This window comes from Actinia tenebrosa, unplaced genomic scaffold (genome assembly GCF_029948245.1).
Source record: "Actinia tenebrosa isolate PJP-AT-01 unplaced genomic scaffold, QUT_ActTen_1.0 PGA_scaffold9__36_contigs__length_13948895, whole genome shotgun sequence".
NCBI classification, from domain to species: Eukaryota; Metazoa; Cnidaria; class Anthozoa; order Actiniaria; family Actiniidae; genus Actinia; species Actinia tenebrosa.
This window is the reverse complement of record NW_028292586.1, coordinates 4,736,132-4,759,359: the sequence shown is the minus strand read 5'-3', so window position 1 is coordinate 4,759,359 and position 23,228 is coordinate 4,736,132. Positions and strand designations below refer to the sequence as shown.

The window sequence follows — 23,228 nt, the reverse complement described above, 5'->3', positions numbered from 1 at the left end:
AATCATTCAGCAAAGACTTAAGAGATAAGTATGATTTTATTGGATTCTATTATTTCATTAGTTTACATTGTTATCAATAAATGGACAAATAGAACTAGCACTATTAATAGAAAGGAATAAATACTCAGTGATAACGATATCTAAACTAATCAAATATATATATGAATTGATGTATTAATCAAAATTTTCAATGTGCTGTTAAATGGTTTTCGGCAACCAATAAAGTGTCACTTAAAAAGCCATTTCATTGCTTCAAGAACCATTATTGCATCATACAAGTGCCATTCTATAAACCATTTAAGTGTTAATTTGGAAATGGTACATTTGAGCCCGGATACCAGTTAAGTGTTACTAAGTAACCGGAATCACTAGCGGTAAGCCAGGTCAAGTGTCATCAATAAACCAGTTACAAGGGCCTCTGGAAGCCATTTTAGTGTTTAATAGCTACCCGTGAAGAAGAAACCATTCAAGTGTTCCCTTAGTTAGGAAAACCATTGATGTGTCATTGAAAATTTTAATCAATACTCGTTTTTAGAGTTTAAAAACGAAATCACAGAAAACATTTACAAGCTGAAAAAAATTCTAATTTCTAATATGCAGATATTTACATCGAAATTGCTGGTATTTTACAATTGTTTTCATTAGGATATTCGTAGTTTAAATCGATAATTTGAAACTGTTAAGATAACGGACACTTGTCAAGGGAGACATAAAATATAAAAGGAGGGGTGGGACGGGGGGAATTTAGAATTTCATCAGACGCGTGAAAAACAGAAAGTGTGGTGCAGCCTTTCACAGGTGAATGAAACAAAAATTATTGCCACCATGTTGGATGGTATGACAAGAGAGATGGAGACCAAATCTCCGAGTTATCCAACATGGAGACTATTGCTGGGTTTCAATCAGCTGATACAAGTCTTTGAATCTCATTATCTGCTCCAAATGGTGGTCAAGCACTGACCACCAAGTCAACCAAAAAGAATTCTATTGAAAATTTGTGATTCAGCTGAAAACATTCTGCACGAGATAAGATATGACATAAGTGAAATCCAGTGCTGGTGCCAATGCACCCTAAGACTAGTGTACCTCTACCATGATTTTAGACTACTAGATTGCAAGATCTTATATATACATTGAGGATTTTGAATTCATTGGAAGGCAGTACCAGTGCCATTTTACGTTCTTGAATTATATGTATACTGAATGAATAAATGTTAGACAAAAACCACGGCAAGTTAGTGACGCTCACACTTGACAATGTACCTGAGGGAGAAGAAAAGTATACCATCAGAAAAAAATATCTAAGAGGTCTGGGATGCTTTCTCTTTAAACCAATCCATCTGGATAGAAACTTGTTTCTTAATGGCAACAAAAGAGCAGGAAATTTTGACTTCTGACAAACATGACTAGTGTTCATAAGATGACAAAATTTGTCAACCATTGCACATTAACATCACAATGTCAATTATTATCTATTGTTATCATTATTCATTTATTAATAATTATTATTAGCCCTGCTTCTAGGAATTTTTCTGATACTTACGCCTTGTTTCTGATGACGCCACGACACTTCACCAAGACCGAATATCTTAGCACCCAAGTTGGATTCCATCCATCAACTTTTTCGTCCTCTGTGATGCCAGAAATAATTTGCTGCAAACGATCATCTGTCAAAATCTCTGTTCAAAACAAATTTAAACTAGATATTTAGTCAATCATTTAACAAATTCACAACTTTCATTGTGAAAATTGCTTGGCAATGTTGACTTGATTGACGAAGATGCATGGAATTTTTAACTGTTTTTGATAATTACATGTACCTTGTGGATCAGCATGGGTGAGAAGTTGAATGTCATGCGTCTTGCTGTATGCCACCAGATCCTACAAAATAACATAGAGTTAGACTGGTTAAAGAAAAGGAGATTTGATCTGAGAGCATTATTTTGTTTTCAAAAACATTATTATTAAAGTGTGTCAAAAATCTCCCCCTCTAGGGTGGGGTGGAGAATATTTCCAACAAGTATATTATATTCAGTGTTCTTACCAGGAATTTCTTTCAGGGGGTCAAAGGGCCCATCAATTCGAAATTTAGGGGCCATTTAGAAAACTGGATGGGCCATTTCCAAAATTTTAAAACAACGAATAATAATGTTTTTAGCCAGTAACTCTGTTGCAAATCTACAACAATGTAAGGCAGTTTTATTAGTAATGACAACACAATAAAATTTCGCTGGGCAGCCATACTTGAGCCTTCAATAAACAAGGTCAGTTAACATAGACTAATCCGAGACCTCTTGGCGAGTTTAATACAAGATGGCGGCTATGTTCGATTTGTGGCGTTTCATGTCGACAATATAATGGACTTTTATTATTTCAAAAGTACTATAAACTTTTAAAACTATCAGGAAGTATTCTTTGGATAATTCATGCGCCCTTTGGGGCGCATAGAGTTGACATTTGTGCGGCATTTCTGATTTTTCTAATAAGAACAGTGTATATTGACAATATTGATTTACCTTTGGCATAACGCAGCATGAAGCCAGGTTGACTTGATTGATTTCAGGTTTGATCTAGAAGAATACAATCAGGGAAACATCAGGGGACAAGTTCAAAATGTGGGCCATATTTCTCTTACTCAAAACCTTCAATTTTTATAGTCCCTTTGAAACTTCTGAGCTATTCAAAGTCAGGGCACAGCTAACATACAGATTGAATCAGAACTTAGATTGTACAGGGGGAGGAAAACCAGAGAACGTAGAGAAAAGCCCTTGAATCAATGCTGGGAGAGAAAGAGACCTGACAAACTCTATTCACAGGATTATAAATCATTCCCTAATGTAACTCTTTTTTTCTTGGTACCTACCCTTGCCCAGTTATAAAGCTTCTCCAGTGTTTCCTTATCCAAGTCACAAGTTCCAAGAGTTTTCACATAACCACTATCGTAGAGTTCTTCCATTTCCTAATGAAAAATGTTTATCATATTAGACCATCTGTCTCATCCCCTTATTCTACCAGTTAAAGAAACTGCCATTTTAATCTCAAATTTGGAGTTGCCACGCATGTGCGGCAACTCCAACCTCAACTGTAAAAAGGAGTTGCCTAGTTGTCAGAAATGTCTAATTGTCTGGAGCTTATAAGGATGGAAATATAGGTGAAAACTATAACATGAGTGAGAATAAACTTGCCTCCCATAGTTGCTGGAGTCCTTTGAAATGATCTTCACTTGTCATATGTTCTTGTTTGGCTCGAGAGATAATAAAGGACTCAATGGAGTCCACACCAAGCTCACACATTGCTATTGCCAAGAAAAGAAATCATCAATATTCATTATGTATTATGTATTGATGTATCATACCATGATGTAGGCTTTAGTTATAGAATTGACAAAGAAAAATACTTGCCTCTAAAAAGAGCATCTTTGACCAGTGATGGGCGCAAGTCTATTGCAAAGATCTTGACTGAAAGGAAAAAAATATGATGCCTTAGTTGTGAACACCTATATTACTTGTATTTTGATTGTCTGCCAGAGTCTAGTGATATGGATTTTCGAGGGAAAATTAAAAGTTTATTCAATAATCCATTTCTTCCAAAAAAATTAATCATATTGCCATTAAAACTTATGATTGTTTTGCTTATCTCCGCTGAGCAGTAACATTCAACCTTTTGCAAGCTAACTATGCTGAAGTAAAACCTCTAGGAGGAGGCAAGAGGGGTTGATTTGTGTTAATGTAAGGTGCAATAAGACAATTCAATGACTTAGGAATACTACCCTTTAATGCAGTCAAATCGTAATATTCACCTCAACAAACTGTAGTTAAATTGCTGATTTATCTTTATTCTAACTAAATTTGTCATTTTAAGGAATTTTCAAGTTGGAAAATCCGGAATCGTATCCTGGAATGGCCCATGGATTGGACTTCAGTAAGGTGGATCTCCGGATCGAAACACTTTAAAAACTGCTTTTTTTGAAAAAATTCTATGGATACAATGTTGACTAGCTATTAAAACAAATTTTAGCAAAGAAATCGGATTGATTATTGATCAATCTTATTCCAAAATTCAGTTTATTATTGATGACCAGTCCAAGTTGCCATTCCAGTTCCATATTTTTATGTCTTTATTTAATTATCAATTACTATTATTTGATTAAGAAAATAAATGCAAGAATTGCTGGACGTTTCGATCACATCCTGTCAACATTTTCAACAACATTTAAAGACAGATCAAGAGTGAATTACTGTATGACAAAGTAAATATATGTACACATTCAAACAAAAAATTTTGCTTTCACTTAGTCTGATTGGACATTCAGGGTTGGTTTTAATTCCCTGATGAACAACATTACATAAATTAAACTTTTTGTTTGCGTTTAAAATATTGCGTTTAGTTTCTTAATCAAATGTTTATCAAGTTCCATACTAATTACTATTAGGCCTGGCTTTTCTTCTATTTCTTTACTTAACTTCTGAGCTTGGGTTTGACATATTACATGTGTACATTAATTTTTCTTCTCTGTTTGAGGGCAATTTTTTGTGTGGGTGGGAGCTCGACTCCATGGTTTCTTCAGTACCTCCAATCCCTACCACCCCATGCATGGAAATTCAAATCGCCCACCACGAAAGAGGTATGGATATATATTTTATGCATATTATGAACATGAAATAGTCAACCTTGATTATTTTCAGTACAACTGAGTCATTATTACCTGATATTTTTAAGTGGACTCTTTCTTCTTTATCAATTTTCTCGACAAAGCAGTTGTTTACACTCCTGACAGTTTTGCTCTAAAAAGGGAAAAAAGTTTTAGGATTCTTTTCAGCTTCATTGGCTTTTATTTAGACAAGCATTTTGTCAATATAAATATGAAATTGTCAAAGTTCCCTAGGGAATTGAAAATATAACCCAACTCTTATTCAATTCAGCACTGATGAAGAGCAGGAGGGAATTGGTTGTGGGAGCTTTAAATTTAGCAAACCAATAGCGATAATTATTGGTAAATAAAAATATATAGTGCTTGACAAGTTACTATGTTCAATAGCGAATCAATCTCAAGTTGACATAGTAATCAAAACCGGTATTTTACATCAAAGTAACTAGTGCTATACTTTGAAATAAATATTGTAACAAGACCTGCTCTCACTCCCCAATATTCTAAACCTCTGTAGATGCAACTCTGATGAGAAATATATTTTACTTACATGAGTTTGATTTTCAACGTTGTTGTTATCCACTGGAAGACAGTTGCTCAATGTTGTGATTATGCTTTCACAAAGCTAAAAAAGAGTTGCATATAATCAGTATCTTAATCAGCTGATAAAAATCTTTGAAAAAAATTATCAGCATGCTACAAAATACGGTAGTGATCATGACATTGCATGAAAACAATGTGCTGTCAACCAGAAACATTTCTATTGAAAACTTAATAGACTTAATAGTTCGCTTGAATGACCCCTAACAAAACAAAAAATGGTTCTAAGTGGAGGTTGACCTTGATGTATTCACACATTTAGAGTATTTTTATATCAATTTATATGATTGTTATTGGACCCATTGAGAAGTTAACCAAGAAGACAGGGGGTACGTATGCAAGTGCTATAACGTGGATTAGAACTCGATTATCTTTTGAAATAATAAATAAATAAAAAATAATAAAAAAGTCAGCACACATGTGTGTCAGGGGGACAAGAACCCCTTTTTAACCTCAACGCCAATGTAGCCAAAATTTAGAAATATTTAGATTTTAATAATATATGCATAGTTTTAATATAATATTATATCAGTGTGAAGAGCTGGACTCGTGTTTTGAGCTATTAATTTATTTTACAAATATGTTTTCATCGATAAATGAGTAATTTGTACATATATTTGTTATTTTATATTCATAATCTCTTTTTCATTGTTTTATTATTATTATTATTATTATTATTATTATTGTTATTTGAAAGTATTTTTGAATAAATTATTATTATAAATAGAAATTGGACCCATTGTTTGGTGTTTACTCTAGCTTAAGCTAATTATTCGGGAAAGTTCTAAATATGGCGATTCAACTGCGAAAATTTTGCACAAGACAGGAATGGATGTCTAGTGAAACAAATTAATATCAAAAATTTTTTATTTTTTTCGTTTGATAAAATTAAGGGACCTGTAAATGATAACTTATATTTTATATACATTCATGCATGACAGCTACAGCTGTCATGTCTGATAATATTGTTATAAATGAATGATAATAAATAAGAAGAAAAGCTTTTTAGATATGAAAACAAAGGCTACAAATTCGAACCTTACGAACGACGATAAACAGTTCTTATATAATTAATAAGTAGTATTTTTGTCAATTATGTTTCAAGGATAATGACCTAATATTCTAAATTCACCAGGTCTTGATAACAATTTACACGCGACAACTACGCAAAGTTGACCCTTTCAAAATATTTAACCATGTATTTCTATCTTATTTCAAAGAATGTTAAGCAAATAAGGTAAACTATTCATCAACCAAGCGAAAGAACAAATTATAATTACTTAACAATATAAATACGCTCAGAAATAGAACCGTGGACCACGACCAAAATATAGAATTATTTCTACTTATTGAAGATGTTATAACCGTACATATATTTGAAAAAGCCCTATTTTAAGTATCATTTAGTCATTATACTATAATACATTTAGTTTAGAAAGATTCAAGAGTTGCCTGAAGAATTTTATGAGACATGACACAGCAAAAATACTGCAGGTATTGTATGTAGCCTCACCTCATCACTAGGGTTGGGTGTAGTTTTTCTTTTGGTCCGATTCCATTGTGAGATATTCCCTCCATGAATCAAGGAGCTTGTTGGCAGATTGTAGAGCCTTGGATAACGAGAATCGTTCCTCTTGATGCCCATTACAGCCATTAATTCCATTTAGAACTTCGGTCGCCATTATTCTGTCCGTAATGCGATTAAACTTTGACCCAAAATACCTTTCACACTCTTCTCAATCCAGTCCTTCTCTCACTGTTTTTGGAACGCCTGGCGAGAACGACTTAGACGCGCAAATTTTTTGTCCTAGAATTGAATTCAAAGCTTTTTTTTCCCTTTGGCTTCAATCCTTCACCGTTCAATTCAAAGAATCCTTCCCTAGAATTCGTAATTTTGTTTATAAGTGCCTACCAGTGACTATGAATGCTGAGGTCAAAGCTATTTTTGAGGAGTTTTGGGAGTGGCGCCTTCGGACGAGCCCTGAGTTTGCCACAGCGATTGGAGTTCATGTTCATGACGATAAACTAGACAGTCACGCGCTTGAATCCTACTCACAACGACAGGTAAAGGTTCAACCTTTAGCACATCATCAGTAAATATGGACTTCGTTTTAATAATTAGGTGCTTGCTAAGTTTTCTTGGTGTAATAAGCAACCTTTTTGGGGATATGAAATTGTTTTCTTGTAATAAGGTTCAAGCGGAAGCTCGTAGTAAAAATGTAGCTTTAAAACTACTTCATTTATGACACATTGGAGCTTAAAACTTATACCAAAAATAGGTTTACTATTAATTAATGCTACTATAAGCCTCTTGCAGTTCAATTTTTAATTTAAAAGTTTTATTCCTGGACAATAAGAAATGAATATTTTGTTTCTCATGAGGGCAAACTTCCATTGTTTTGTCCTCCAAATTGAGCTGCATTAGCTAGGAGTCTGCTGCATGGTGTCAATGTTTATAAAGGAGTTTGGGCATAAAATGATGGAGGGAGGGGGGTAAGATTTGAAACATTCGAAGGTATTACTATTTTCATGGTTAGAGGGCCAAACATTGGTTAGGTTCGCAGATTTTCAATAAAGGTTTTAACATATAATCTTATATTTTTTGGCCTTAACTTGTACATGGCTAGAGCAGCTTGTCACCCCTGCTTCTTTCTTCTAAAAGGTCAATTAAAGGTCAAGGTGGAGGTCAACCTACACAGTAGAAGTGACGGAATTTTAATACCTTTTTTGTTACACCCAAAACACTGAATATTTATTGCACTGGCTAAAGATTTTAAAATACAAAATAAACAAATGAAAAAAGTATATTTAATTTAATATTTTTTGTCTCATTTTTAGGCTGATTGTAAGGAATTCTTGAAGAAGCTTGTGGCAATAGATAGATGAAAGGATTGTCAAAGGTAACATAAAGCTTTTGATGTGCATACAGTTTTTCTCTTTAATGTATGCATGCATTGGTAACTAACAAATTGCAGATGGTTTAGCAAAATTTTATGCCTGCTTATTTACCATGATATGATATCAATTAGAATCCTATTCTATTTACAGTCATTTGCATCTAAGCATGAACACATGACACTAAAGCGTTGTAATTGGTCTCCTGAAAAATAGGAAGTTAGTCAACCGAAAAGTGCACATTTGGCTCGCAAGCTCTTTGAAATCAGCCAGACGTCCACTTTCTGGTTGGCTAACTTCCTATGTTTTGGCGAACATTTAGAACATATTTTAGTGTCATGAATGATTAATATTCTTAATTAAGTTAATTCAACTAAATCCATTTCCTACCAAATAAAATGCTTGTAATGCCATAAAAGTCTCCAGTTTCTTAGTGTATCTTTGTGGAGCAGTTATGGTCAACCTTCTGCATGCTAACTATGATCAACTAAGACCTCTATGAGGAGGCATGATTGGCTGTTTTGTGTTAATGTAAGGGTACAATAAGACAATTCAATGACTTAGGAATACTACCCTTTAATGCAGTCAAATCATAATATTCACCTCAACAAACTGTAGTTAAATTGCTGATTTATCTTTATTCTAACTAAATTTGTCATTTTAAGGAATTTTCAAGTTGGAAAATCCGGAATCGTATCCTGGAATGGACCATGGATTGGACTTCGGTTAAGTGGATCTCCGGATCGAAACACTTTAAAAACTGCTTTTCTTTGCTAAATTTTAATGGATATATGTTAACTAGCTATTGAAACATATTTTAGCAAAGAAATTGAATTGATTAACTGATTTTTAACATTCCAACATCCAAGCAGCTTACCAGTGTCCAGCCCAAGTTCCCATTCCATTTCACAATTTCCATGCTTTTATGTTTTTATTTATTTAGGAAATACTTAATAAGTCCTGAATACTTTATTTCTTGATTCAAATTTAGAGTTTGGATTTGACATAAGATATACTTGATTTTTCTGTCCACTTTAAGGGGTGGGGCGGAGAGGGGAGGGGAAAGGAGAGGACCCACTTTGGGCCACATTAAGCAAGTCCCCCCTCACCACTTGCAATTTCCAATCTCCCTCAGTTTTTTGAGGTTTGATGTGTTGGAATTTCCTTGTTCAATTTATTCTGTAGACTGATCTTTTGAATGTGGATCTTCTTAAGAAAGAACTCCAGGGCTTCATTGATGGTTCTGTGCACAAGAGGTTGGTAAATGAACAATTTATTTAAAATGTCTACATGTGCCCCATGTGAGTTGGTTAGTTGGTTCTCTTTCTGACCCCAAGGTTTTTTCCAGTCCTCCGGTTTTTCCTCCCTCCTCTCAAATCAACCCTAACTAATTCAAACTAGTTAAAGTTGTGCTCCAGGGTCATACATAGACTGTATATGCACTTCATGATAATAATTTATGGATATTTATACTCTAATTAAAGAAGTTTTAACAATCAGAAATTTAAAAAATTTGAAAATTGCAATGCAATAATTGAACAAGGACTACAGCCATTTCTTATTCACTTAGTGTTTTTTTTTGCTGTTACTGTATAAAGATTGACATCCTGATATTTGCTTTGAAAGCAAAAATGTTCACACATCCCTATGTAACAACGAAATTAGCCTTTGCAAGGGAATACTTGACCCTTTCCCCCACTCATTTTTTTAGAAAGGCCAATAAAACCCAAAAGAATCTGAAACTTATTTTTCATTAAAATATTATAAATCTAATCTTTTTGTTTGCCTTTTCCCCAGCTATTTATTACCAATAAATAATCTTGAAGGACCACAACTGGAATTTGCCAGAACACTGTCATGGATGAAATACAACACAATGGAAGACTACAAGAAGTTGTTTTCAAGACTTGAAGCATTTCCTACTCAGGTTGATGTTAAAACAGTACTTGATTTGCCAAACAGGAAGGGAGGGAGGGTGGGGAAAATGCCAAGTATTCCTTAGACTTTCGCAAAGTCTGCCGGCCTTTGTGCGTCTCAACTCAGGTGCAGAATTCTCCCTTTACTCGGAAATATTCGAGCAAAGAGAGGTTGACTTGGGGCAAGTCTATGTATTTTTTATCTGAACATTTTCTATCCATTTATCTAAATTAAGTTGAAGACGTCATATTTAATTGCATTGGAATTTTGACAATTTTTCACATTCTGGCTATTGGTATTTTAAATAGTAAATAAGTGATTCAAAATGACAGCTAAATTATTGGGAGGGTTTGTAGCCCTCCAGTCCCCTAGCTCTGCAGTCACTGGTGACCGGGTTCCCATGAACTACATAGGGATGAGAGAGTCATAAGCAGTGCATGAAATGTACATAGCATATGCCACCCATTCCTTCCTTTACCAGTCCTGCATTTTCAGATATGTTGTTGCCATTTCTGTAATCGTGTCACATTCTCATGGCTATTTCAGGTATCTGAACTAATCTCTTTACTGAAGAAAGGAATCGAAACAGGATATGTACCTCCCAAAGTCACAGTGGTAAGGCTTGATATACATGCTTCGATAGTGTATAAGAAGTGATGACCTTGATTATAACCTAATAGTGAATCTGTATTATTTTGTTTTGGTATTATTATCAAATTGAATATAGAAAGTGATGCGAGCTTTTTGGTTGAGAACTTGGTACTATTTCTAAAAAGTATAATGAATTGCATGCGCTTGTCATTAAATGTTGATGCATCCTGCTTTTAAAACACAAAATAATATATATTTCAGAAATAAACCAACGTTGTCTATTTTCTTTCAAAAATGTGATGATAATTAAACAGTTATTGGCCTCAGACAAAGTGATTATCTCAGTGATTATCTATTATAACCGCCACCCGGTTATCTCAGTTGGTAAGAGCGTCAGTCTGTTGTGCGGGAGGTCGTGGTTCAAGCCTCGGCCGGACCAACACTCAGGGTCTTAAAATAACTGAGGAGAAGGTGCTGCCTTTGTAATAATATCTGCAAATGGTTAGACCTTCAAGTCTTCTCGGACAAGGACTTGAAACCGTAGGCCCTGTCTCCTAACCCTTCCTAACCTACAGTAAAAATGGGGGACATAAAAGAACCACTGAGGACGTAAAAAGAAACCCTGGCAGTGACCACCCTCAGTGCCTACACTTCATACTAACCATCTCTCATGCTTGTAAATTGCACATAGCAATCTGTCATTTACTCCATGTAAAGCGCTTTTGATGATATCCACATATTAAAGGGCGCTATATAAATCATAAATCATAATCATAATCATATTCTATCTAATTCTATTTTATAGATCCGTGTCCCTGAACAGATACAAGGTATTCTAGATTCAACCATCGATGGAGACACCAAGCTGTATGGTCTATTTAAGAATATTCCTGAATCGTTTTCTGATGCTGAAAGGTATACTTTATAGCTATAACATTGTTAAACTGATATGGAATAATCATCTGCATTCTAATTACACAGACAAGACCAGCCACAATAAGTCATGAAAATCTTTTCCCTTCATACTGTAGCAATAGCACTACACTAGATTACCACCAAAAAGCACCCTCAAAATGTGTTCGTATGATGCACATCTAATTGAAGATGATAACTGGCTTTCACTTGACATCATTTCCTGTCTCGTGAAGATCTTATCTGCCTCTCAGAAAATTAAAAAAAATGCATAGAATAATGAATGAAATCTAAATATTTCAATTTATACGTGTACAGGACGCTGATAAAGGAGAACGTTTCTTTGATAGAAGACAAAGTGAAACCAGCTTTTAAAACTCTTTTAGATTTTTTCTCCAAGGTTAGTTTGTAAAGTTTGCCTCTAAAATTACTGCAATTGTCATAAACATGCGACCTCTGTGTCTGCAAGCTGAAATTTGGTTTTTCACTGCCGTCAGTCAAAAATATGAAAGTACCGCTGACTAATTAGGATTGATTGACAGCAGCGAAAAACCAAATTTCAGCTTGTAGCTCACAGACACAGAGTTCACATGTTTATGACATTTGCAGTAATAAAACATTGTTCTAAAAGATTCTCTTTGACATATTGTAATTTTATCTAGGAGTACATTCCTGCGTCAAGAGAAAGCATCTCGTGTGAGGAGTTCCCAAATGGGAAAGAATTCTACAAGAAAGTAAATGACAATATTGAGACATTATATTAACACTGAATAACATTCATTAAACCATTGCTTATTTAATATCTGGCTGCTTTGGTGATGCAAGTGCATTTACCTCTCACCTCTGTGGTCTTGGGACCAATTCCTGGTCTTGGCATCATATGTGAGTACTGTAGAGTTTGTTAGGTCTCTCCCTTGATTCAAGCCAGGATTTTCTCTGGTTTTCCTTCCTCACCAAAACCTAACAAGCTACATTTCAATTTCATCTGTGAGCTAGCCACGCCCAGAGGTTGTTTTCAGGGTATTGATATAACTTGCAGATTGGAAGGATTTTTAAGAATGGCTGATCTATCTTTGATGTTGTTTTCAGGTGCTTGAGTTCCACATCACATGTGATTTGACACCCAAACAAGTCCATGAGATTGGGCTGAAGGAGGTGTCCAGGATAAGAGATAGAATGAAACAGGTGCTGTATGTTGCTTTTAACTATTTATCCATGTTGTACATGTAGCTGTTGTCTTGTTTTCTCTTCTCTTTTCTTTTCTTTTCTATGTGTATACACAGTGTCTTCTTTCCCTTTCTTTGTGGAGTAGTATGGGGAGAAAGAGGTTAAGAGGAAGGTAGATGGAAGAAAGGAAAGAGGAAAAGAGGAGGAAGATGGAAGGAATGGAGAGGTAAAGGAAATAGAGGGATAGGAAAGGGAATGTGAGGGAGGAAAGTGAAATAAAAGGAGAGGGAAGGCGAGGGAGAAGGGGAAGTATTAGAGAAGAGTCACTTATTAAAAAACTTTCTGCTCACTACAAAATCTTAGATTATTTGTTATGACAACTACATTAAAATGATGCTACCATTTAGGTTGCCAAGGAAACAGGATTTGATGGTGACTTGGAAGCGTTTGTTGCCATGTTGAGAAAGGACAAGCGATTCTACTTTGATAGTAAGGTAAAAACAACAGCATATAAACAACAATATGTGGTGAAGAAGGGAAAAACGGGAAAGATAAAAGAAGTAAGTAAGGAAGATGGAACTGAGAGAAGAAGAGAAAGAGGGAAAAAAGGAAAGAAAGCGAGACGAAGGAAGGAAAAGAGGTAGAGAGGGAGTCAAGCCTGAATGGAAGTTATAGCAAAAGAGACTGGAATAGAAAAGAAGGAGAATCCCTAAGTTGATTCATCTTCTCTGTTCACTATATTGATTGACAATACAAATAGCAACCTTTAGCAATGTATAAAAGCAACAATCTTTGTCATTTCTAGGAAGAATTGATGGCTCGATACAGGGAGATATGCTTCGATCTAATAGAACCGAAGCTAAAGGACTACTTCAAGAATATCCCCAAGGCTAAATTTGAGTAAGTCAATCTGCTACGAAATAATGAAGACTGATATAACCCGTGTTGTGATTGGTTGAAAGGTTACTTGAATATTATGCACAATGCAAAATACCAAAGACAAATTGCGTTTCGTGATTGGCTGAAGAGAATATCTAAGGCTGTACGTTTGAGTACATGTAGGTAATATTGTTTCACGAAATATTCAATCAGACTTTTATAACCCGTGTTGTGATTGGTGGAAAGGTTAACTTGAGTTGGCTGAGTTAGTTGAGTATCGGACTTTCGTGCGGGAGGTCGTGGTTCGAGTCCCGGCCGCACCAACACTCGGGGTCTTAAGGTGGCTCGACCCCCTCACGCTTGACCGCTACCTTCCACTTTTGGAACGCTAGTGCATAAACGTCTTTTATCCTATTGCAAATCTTTTTTGCACATAAGTCACATAAAGATTGAATTAATGTTTGATGCAGTTTTTTATGAGATCGGACGTCATAACACGTGATTATGATGAAATATTTGATTTCGTTTAGAAAATAATTTTAGCCTTGCAGAGCGTTCAACACTAAAATGCTTCGTACCACATAATTATATACTGGATGCCTCCATTTGTGGGGATTTTTGAAAAAATCTATCTAGCTAATAATGAGATATTTGAGATTATTTAAATATAGTGCATAATCTACTTCAAAACTAAACAATGGATTTCATACGGCCGAAATTAATATTTCAGAGCTATATATTCACAAAAGTCATTGCTCATTTAGTTTTACTCTGTATCTAGTTTTAAAAGGAACATTTTGAAGGTAATCGACTTATGCGATTTTGTGAAAACGTATAGTGCAGAAGACGGGGTAAACATTTGATACGCACTTTTCATCGCAGTTTTCTAGTCAATCTTACTAGATCTTCCATTATTCTAAAATTCGATGATCATTTCTCTCAAAATTACGTCAGGATACAAATTTGAACTTAAACTAATATTACGCAAAATTGCAAAACTATTGAACTCATTTAAAGCGATCTAAAGCGAACGAGAAATACAGAAAACATTGATCGTTTCCCAACGATTTGATGCTCTGGGAATTCTATTGTTTGCTAATGATCATAACATCAATTTCTTTCGCACCATGCACGGTCTCGTCTCGCTTGGCTGCTTTCCGATTTACCCCCGAAGTTTGTTAACAAACAGTTGTTTTTTTTTAATTTAAACGTGGGACGCTTGTCATGATGTACTTTGTCAGTGTGAGTGAATAGAATCAGGCGAACATGCCTCAAATTAAAACTTCAAGAAAGAAGCGAGCAAGACTTTTGAGTTTAGATAAAGAACCATACTTCGGGAGTAAATCGGAAAGCAGCCAAGCGAGATGAGACCGTGCATGGTGCGAAAGAATTTGATGTTATGATCATTAGCAAACAATAGAATTCCCAGAGCATCAAATCGTTGGGAAACGATCAATGTTTTCTGTATTTCTCGTTCGCTTTAGATCGCTTTAAATGAGTTCAATAGTTTTTCAATTTTGTGTAATATTAGTTTAAGTTCAAATTTGTATCCTGACGTAATTTTGAGAGAAATGATCATCGAATTTTAGAATAATGGAAGATCTAGTAAGATTGACTAGAAAACTGCGATGAAAAGTGCGCATCAAATGTTTACCCCGTCTTCTGCACTATACGTTTTCACAAAATCGCATAAGTCGATTACCTTCAAAATGTTCCTTTTAAAACTAGATACAGAGTAAAACTAAATGAGCAATGACTTTTGTGAATATATAGCTCTGAAATATTAATTTCGGCCGTATGAAATCCATTGTTTAGTTTTGAAGTAGATTATGCACTATATTTAAATAATCTCAAATATCTCATTATTAGCTAGATAGATTTTTTCAAAAATCCCCACAAATGGAGGCATCCAGTATATAATTATGTGGTACGAAGCATTTTAGTGTTGAACGCTCTGCAAGGCTAAAATTATTTTCTAAACGAAATCAAATATTTCATCATAATCACGTGTTATGACGTCCGATCTCATAAAAAACTGCATCAAACATTAATTCAATCTTTATGTGACTTATGTGCAAAAAAGATTTGCAATAGGATAAAAGACGTTTATGCACTAGCGTTCCAAAAGTGGAAGGTAGCGGTCAAGCGTGAGGGGGTCGAGCCACCTTAAAATAACTGAGGAGAAAGTGCTGCCTTTGTAATAAGCCTTTTTCATAGTTTAAGAATCGATTCCACTGCGCATGCGATTTTATCCCGAATTTCTCACCTTCTTTTGTTTAATTAAGAACAAAAGAAGGTTTAGACAAAAGAAGGTGAGAAATTCGGGATAAAATCGCATGCGCAGTGGAATCGATTCTTAAACTATGAAAAGGCTTATTATATCTGCAAATGGTTAGACTTTCAAGTGACTCGGATTACCACTTTAAATGGCGGTACCGTCTCTCCACACTTATCATTACTAACCAACATTGGAGGGACGTAAAAGAACCACTGAGGACGTAAAGAAACCCTGGCAGTGACCACCCTCAGTGCCTACACTTCATACTAACCATCTCTCATGCTTGTAAATTGCATAAAAACAATTTGTCATTTACTTCTCAATGTAAAGCGCCTTTGATTATATTCATATAGAAAGGGCGCTATATAAATTCATATATTATTATCATTTGAGTATTTGAGTTGTGATTGGTGGAAAAATTGAAAAAATGCTTCATAAAATACCTACATAAATATATTGCGTTTTGTGATTGGCTGGAAGGTTTAAAACCAGGTTGGCATATAGAGCCATTGGTTTATCATGTCGAAAGTTAACAAAGGTCGTTAAATATAATTTGATATAAACACTGTGGGAGTTGTTACAGCGCACTGAGGAAATCTGATTATCACGCAACTGCACCTCATTTCCCTCTTTACTGCTCATTTCGAGCTCTACAGCTTTATCTGCATTCTCTATCTACATCTTTCATTAAAATTTTTTTTTGTATATAAGGGTCATCGAAACACCTGCTGAGGCAGCCCCCACAGCTCCAGGGGCCTTCTATCTTGCACCTCCCGAGGATGGCTCCAGACCTGGTACATTCTATGTGAACACTTACAAGTATGAAGAAAGGTAACGAAGTATGTTGGGGAACTGAAGAGAAAAAAAAGGAAGAAGAAGAATGAATGAGATTTCATCTTATTTGTAACTAAATATGTTATCATGTGTTGTCATATGTTTGTTGGATTGAGTTACATTTTGATGGAACGTTTTTTGTTTCAAGGCCAAATTATGAGATGATCAGTTTATCTCTGCACGAAGCAGTTCCTGGTCATCACTTACAGGTAGATTTGTGATTCATCATCGTCACCATCATCATCATCATCACCATCATCACCATGATCATCATCATCATCATCACCATCATCATCGTCACCATCATCATCATCACCATCACCACCACCATGATCATGATCATGATCACCATCATCGTCATCATGTCTGTCATCTTGACAATCACTCTCATCGTCATCATTATGAGTATGGTGTCCGGCGTCGTATCAATGTCATGCTATAATCATCAGTGGTGTTATCATTATCATCACCATCGCCATCATCATCATCACCATTATTATTATCATTACCATCATCAGCAGCAGCAGCATCTCCATCATCAATCACCATAATCATCATCATCATAATCATCATCAACATCATCAGTCACCATTATCAGTTTCATGTCGTTCTAAGACAAGTTTTGGTGTGATTTCTGTTCAAGGCTGCGTATTCCATTGAGCAACCTGATCAACCAAGCTTCAGAAAGCACATGGAGGATCGAAAATACTACGAGGCTCCAGCGAGATTTGCAATGAACACAGCCTACATGGAGGTGAGAAGGAGAGATATTAATTTAGTTATATGACGTCAAAGTGGTTTTACTAAAATAAATAAATAAATAGATCACTTTATTCAAGCGTCTAGTCGTTCTAGCGCTTTCGCACTAACTGGGGACACTTTTCCCTCACACACACTACCACTACATTCAATATTCTATGCACACAACGCTCAACTCGGCACATGTTGATTTTTACATAAACTAACTGTTTATGCTCGTGGGTTTAGGGCTGGGGTTTGTACAGCGAATACCTTGGAGAGGAAATGGGACTCTACACCAACCTATATGACTTGTAAGTAATTATTAATTATTAAGATATATCCTTCTCCCCTCCTCCCTTTCTCTCTCCCTTCCTCTCTTTCTTCCTTGTTGCCTCTCTCCTTGTCTTATTCTCTATCTCCCTTCTCCCTTCCCTCCCTCCCTTCATTTTTCCCTCCCCTCCATGCTTTCTTCCTTCCTTCCTTCCTTCCTTCCTCCCTTCCTTCCTTCCTTTTTTCCTTCCTTCCTTCCTTTTTTCCTTCCTTCCTTCCTTCCTTCCTTCCATGTTTCCTTCCTTTCTTCATCCCTTCTTACCTACCTTCTTTCCTTCCTTCCTTCTATCCTTCCTTCTATTCGGCCATTCATATATTGGTTCATTGTTCCTTTCTTCATCCTATTTCTTGCTTTTGTCGTTCAGGTTTGGTAGGTTGTCTCATGAGATAATGCGTGCCTGTCGTCTCGTAGTGGACACTGGAATGCACGCTTTTGGGTAAGTACATACACCACACCTACCTCATTGCCTCATTATATTTATTGCGTTAGAAATATGGACGGTGTACGCTGTGATTGCGGTGCACGCGGGCAAATTGGTGTGATACGCGCGTATATCGTAGCAACTGGTTGAGAAACTTGAGCTTGTGGAGTGATCGTAAGAGTGCGCTTCGTGCAGTGGCGTGATCCTTAGCGCGTGATTGAGAAACGCGAGCTTTGTGATGAGTGATCTAAGGGGTGCAAATTGTACAAGTGGAATTAACTACACACAGAAGTTAATATGAAGGAATGGATTGGTTTCAGTTGGAGCCGTCAACAAGCAGTGGACTTTATGGAACAGAATACCGCAATGTCATTACACGATATTAACTCAGAAGTTACTCGTTACATCACATGGCCTGGACAGGTATGAGGGGGAGGGAATGAAAGAATAAAAATGAATGGAAGAATGGATGGATGGATGGACGGACGGAAGGACGGATGGAAGGATGGATTAATGAACGAATAAATGAGTGAATGAATGAATGGATGAACGAGTGATAGAATGAATGGATGGATGGATGAGATGAATAGACATGCGAACGAACGAACGAACGAGTGAGCGAGCGAAGGAAGGACGGAAGGAAGGAAGGAAGGAAGGAAGGAAGGAAAGAAGGAAGAAAGAAAGGACGGAAGGAAGAAAGGAAGAAAGAAAGAAAGAAAGAAGAATGAATGAATGAATAAATAAATGAATAAATGAATGAATACAAGAATGAATACAAGAATGAATAAATGAATGGATGATAGATGGATAGGCAAACTAATTAGTGATCGAAACGACTGAATAAAAAAAATAAATGTTTTAAATTTCACTTATCATCTACAAATAAACGAATAAGGAATGGTGTAACGACACGCACAGATCACAAGCACCAGAACCTTATGTAGGATGTTTAATCCTATAGCCAAAGGGATGGTTGAATGACATCAGTAATAATGATAACAACACCCTTTCTAAAATTAATTGCGTATTTAACCACCATGACACTCCTCGTCTGAACCTTTAACAAAATATAATTTTTTCCAATTTCCTTTTCCTTCTTTATCATCAGGCCTGTGCATACAAAGTAGGCGAGATAAAGATACGTGAGTTGAGAGAAAACTCCACCCACCAGCTCGGTAAGTTCTAGATTGAGAGTGATTTGGTTTGCTATTGATATGCGCGATATTTCGGAAGCATAAAAAAGCGCAGTTTATATTTTGTTTTCTAATTAGTTCTGTCTCTTTTCGGCTCTCTTCTCTTTATATATATTAACCTTTCCGGAACTGTAGAAAATGCGTTTCTTTATTGGGCTGTTTTGAGGGACGCTTCATTCTAAGTCAGTTGTCATTTTATGCACCACGAAACGAAAGAAATTTTAAAACTAATACGGCAAGGTTGCATATCACTTTTCACTATCAGCAAGCGAAAAAAATGCCATATGGGCATTACCTGAAACGTCCTCTAAAACATCCCCATGATGCAACGCGTTCTCCACCTCAATAGAACTCATATTTGTGAGGCTTTTTTGAGAAGCTGTATGTTCAGTTATAGACCTCTTCGGCTTGGGGTAATGTTTTCCCATTTCAGACCACGTGTCATTCTCTTGAGAATAAGATTCTTTGTTTGAGCTGTATCCATATTCATGTTTCTTATCATGCGCAACCGAGCGCAAACCTTAAACAAAGAAATGATACTCTAGGGAATGACATGTGGTCTGAAATGGGAAAACATTACGTCAGAGCTGAAGAGGCCTATTGGGTTGGGGGGGGGGGGGGGGGGGGAGGGAGTTTTGCAGATGTCGTCATGATAAACTAACGGAGACACTTATTATAACTTTTCTTTTTTATGCTTGTTCTTAACTTCATATTGACGAGTTTTGTTTTTATTTTTCAGGGGAGAAGTTTGATGTTCGTGACTTCCATGACTTATTTTTAGCCCTTGGGTCTGTTCCCTTAGCAACGCTGGAAGAGGCTGTCAACGAATACATAGAAACCAAGATGGATGCTTAATCGATCACCATGGTAACAAAGTTGATGACAAAAATAAATGGAATTTCTATTTAGACAGTTGTAGGTAGGTAAAAGAAAAGGTATTCCATTCTAATGAGAATTTCGCTTTGTTCTATTATTTTCTTCTTGCGTGGCTGAACATTTGGTTTTTATTGTCACGCATTCGTAGGTTTTAATTTGAATGACGCCGAAGAATGTGATCCAATTGATAATTTTTCGTAGATCGTAATTTTTTTACTGAAAATCTTTATAGATCGATAATCAGTCGAAGTCTGTCGTGCGCATACCTTCCTTTACATTCGAAGACTTTATTCTAATCGATAACCATCCGTGCATGCTTCGTAAAAGCCTCCAAGGGGGCAAATATACAAAGCTTTGTTGCAAGAAAATATGACAGTGGACGAATTAAGCAGTCTAACAACCTATTCTAATCGATAATCATTCGTAGAATGTATTCGGCATACATTTTAGTCGATAGTCATTCGACGTCCGCCATTTCGCCGAGAAAGTTCGGCTTGATCGATAAGTATTCGCATATATACTTTCACAAATTTCACGTAATTTTTTTCCTTCGAGGATAATAGTCAATGCTTTTCACAAAATATTATTTTTTACGCATTTTGACATTTTCCAAAAGTTTAATTTAATGTGGTTTGTGAAATGAATAGAATTTATGGAATTTTTAGATTAACATTTATTAGATATTTGTCAAGATTAAGAATATGTAATAATTTTAAGAAAGGAAAAAAATACTTAAAACATATCTAAATAAATGATATAAAACTCAAGAATAATCTCATTCTGAAACGTTTGATACTTATTTGTTACTTCGCAAAGAATTGAATCTGTGTGTGTGTATTTTTCAGGGGGGAGGGGAAGGGAGGTGACGTTCAAACTTAACGGCGCATTCTCAACTCGCACCTGTATGGAAATCAATCCAATTTGTCATTTCTGTTTATACTAAACCACTTTCGAATTCTTGAAAAACGTGCTAAAATGCAAGCATGTATGGAATACTTTATCTATTAATGTCCTTTTTGAGTGGGTAAAAATTCATTAATTTTTTCCATGTATTCTACTAAAATGTGGGATGGACTTGATGACAGAAAATGGATATTTATTAAAACATAAATACCGTTTTGTAGGTACTATTTAACGTTATATTTATTCGTTTAAATTAGAAAAGGAATAAAAGTCTCCAACGGTTTCCATCTTACGGTCGTGCCAAAATCCCCTCAAATTTTATCAATAACCCTGAAACAACCTCTGTTTTGATCAAAGTCAGGACACGGGTCAGGAACTTTCATAACAAATTGGAATTTAGCGTGTTAAATTTTGCAGAGTGAGGAAAACTGGAGAAATTGGAGGGACCAACCAAACCAAGCGGAGAGAGACAAGAAATGAAATCAGAACCATCACAAGTACATACTTTTTATCAATATTTAAAACAAAACAAAAAAAAGAACATTCTAGGTCAAGCTGAACTTAGAAAGTCTTGTCTTTCAAACAAAAGATCACTTAGAAGTGAGTGATTTGTTTATTAGAAAAAAGTTATTTTTACACTTTATTAGGAACACTTAAACTTAACACCTGTCATTTCGACATCAAAAAAGAAAGAAAAAAAGAAAAAAAAGGCAAACTAAGAAAGGAAAAAAAGCCATTCGAGTAATGAATCAAGGTGATCGTAAATTATGAAGCTTGAAGTATCTGTTGACGATTTTTTGTGCAAGTTTAATTTTTTCTTCGTCTTTAAGAAGTCATGTTCGCGGTAGCAAAGGCCCCCAAGCGCGAGACCAATAAATAACTGACAAATATTTAGTGCTTTGAATTTTGTTGCCATATCCTAAAGGCCTTCGCAAAAATATTCCGGTCATCCCCTTATGAAAAGCGCGCATCAGTTTTCCCGCCATCGGGGTTTCGTGCGCCTGTATTTTGATTGTAAATGCAAAGTGCTTGAATGTTTTTTGTTTATTATCGTTAATAAACATCAAAATACGTACCGTGCCGTCTACTGACATACGTTCTATTATATATTGGAACTTTTGTATAATCTCTTGTGTACTTGCACAAATATTGGCTATGATATTTGTACCTACATGTTTGACATTTTTTTACAGCGAGAACACTCGATCCGTTGACACTTCAAATCTTCTTTAGGTCATCATTTCCTGAACTTTCTACTCTTTCAAATCCTCTAAAATTAGCATTGAGTTCAAATACTCAGAAGTGATCAAAATAAATCTTATTTCCAATTGATTAGCTCAAGGGATGATTTACAGTATGTATTTCAAAAAGTGACAAAAAAACTTGAAGTGTTCAAGGTTTGAACGTCCTCACTGTAATGGAGATTTACAATCCTTAGCAGACTCTTACTTCATGGATTTCTGCGTAGTGGTCTTTAGTGAGAGAAAGATATATTATGACTTCCATCAGACGAACAATCAACTCCATTAGCGAACACCATTTTTTCTAAAGCATTTTAAGGAGAACTTCCCCCGCTTTCCCTCCGCCTTCCCAACACTTAGTCAAAACTCGTCTCGATAAAAGACTGATTTATTCGTCAAATCAGAAAGGCAATATTAGGAGCATATATAACAGGAAGTAATTCTAAAATACAGTGTGGTTTAGTAGTAGTCTAGCAGACTACCATTTCCTTTTTTTAAATTGTTATATTGACCTCATGACTAAGAAAAAGATATATTCTTTTATTCCTCTTTATTGACTTCCTATGGAGAAACGAATGTTTCAATTCATGCGGGTTAAAATTCTTTATTGTGCAGCATTTTCATCAGGATTTTGAGACACCGTGGACAAACTTCTCTCTATACATGCACAAGTGCAGTATCTTACTTGATAATGCTCTAGAAAAGGATGGTTCTAACAATTATTATTCTTTGTTTTAATTCGATAATTGTGCAGCCTTCATGGTTTCGAAACTCCGTGGACAAACTTATGCATAATGCAGT

The 23,228-nt window shown here is 35.6% G+C and overlaps 2 protein-coding genes and 1 long non-coding RNA gene across 3 annotated transcripts; 2 read left to right on the top strand and 1 right to left on the bottom strand.

The window, feature by feature from the left end:
• Positions 1 to 17: 17 nt before the first annotated feature.
• Positions 18 to 7,087, bottom strand: LOC116294478 (glutamate--cysteine ligase regulatory subunit-like). Its single transcript, XM_089024703.1, is given in 11 exon segments — positions 18 to 1,263; positions 1,544 to 1,679; positions 1,821 to 1,881; positions 2,517 to 2,570; positions 2,864 to 2,959; positions 3,186 to 3,295; positions 3,402 to 3,458; positions 4,706 to 4,784; positions 5,199 to 5,273; positions 6,762 to 6,833; positions 6,835 to 7,087. Coding segments are annotated over 11 exon segments (864 nt in total). The 5' UTR covers positions 6,931 to 7,087; the 3' UTR covers positions 18 to 1,235.
• LOC148904568 (uncharacterized) lies at positions 7,031 to 8,134 on the top strand. The gene is made up of 2 exons (XR_016118851.1): positions 7,031 to 7,312; positions 8,087 to 8,134. It is a non-coding gene; the product is annotated as an uncharacterized LOC148904568 (long non-coding RNA).
• LOC116308747 (uncharacterized) lies at positions 8,131 to 21,030 on the top strand. The gene is made up of 18 exons (XM_089025002.1): positions 8,131 to 8,148; positions 9,329 to 9,399; positions 9,941 to 10,070; positions 10,607 to 10,675; positions 11,457 to 11,566; positions 11,882 to 11,963; positions 12,226 to 12,297; positions 12,653 to 12,748; positions 13,138 to 13,224; positions 13,536 to 13,630; positions 16,599 to 16,718; positions 16,870 to 16,930; positions 17,365 to 17,475; positions 17,709 to 17,773; positions 18,158 to 18,229; positions 18,535 to 18,637; positions 19,323 to 19,389; positions 20,147 to 21,030. The coding sequence occupies exons 1-18, from the start codon at positions 8,131 to 8,133 to the stop codon at positions 20,260 to 20,262; spliced, it is 1,545 nt and encodes a 514-aa protein (XP_088881128.1). The 3' UTR covers positions 20,263 to 21,030.
• Positions 21,031 to 23,228: the final 2,198 nt, after the last annotated feature.

Coding starts and splice junctions, on each gene's coding strand:
- LOC116308747 (XM_089025002.1), top strand. Junction 11,964..12,225: donor TTTTAGATTTTTTCTCCAAG/GTTAGTTTGTAA, acceptor AATTTTATCTAG/GAGTACATTCCTGCGTCAAG. Junction 16,931..17,364: donor TTCCTGGTCATCACTTACAG/GTAGATTTGTGA, acceptor TTTCTGTTCAAG/GCTGCGTATTCCATTGAGCA.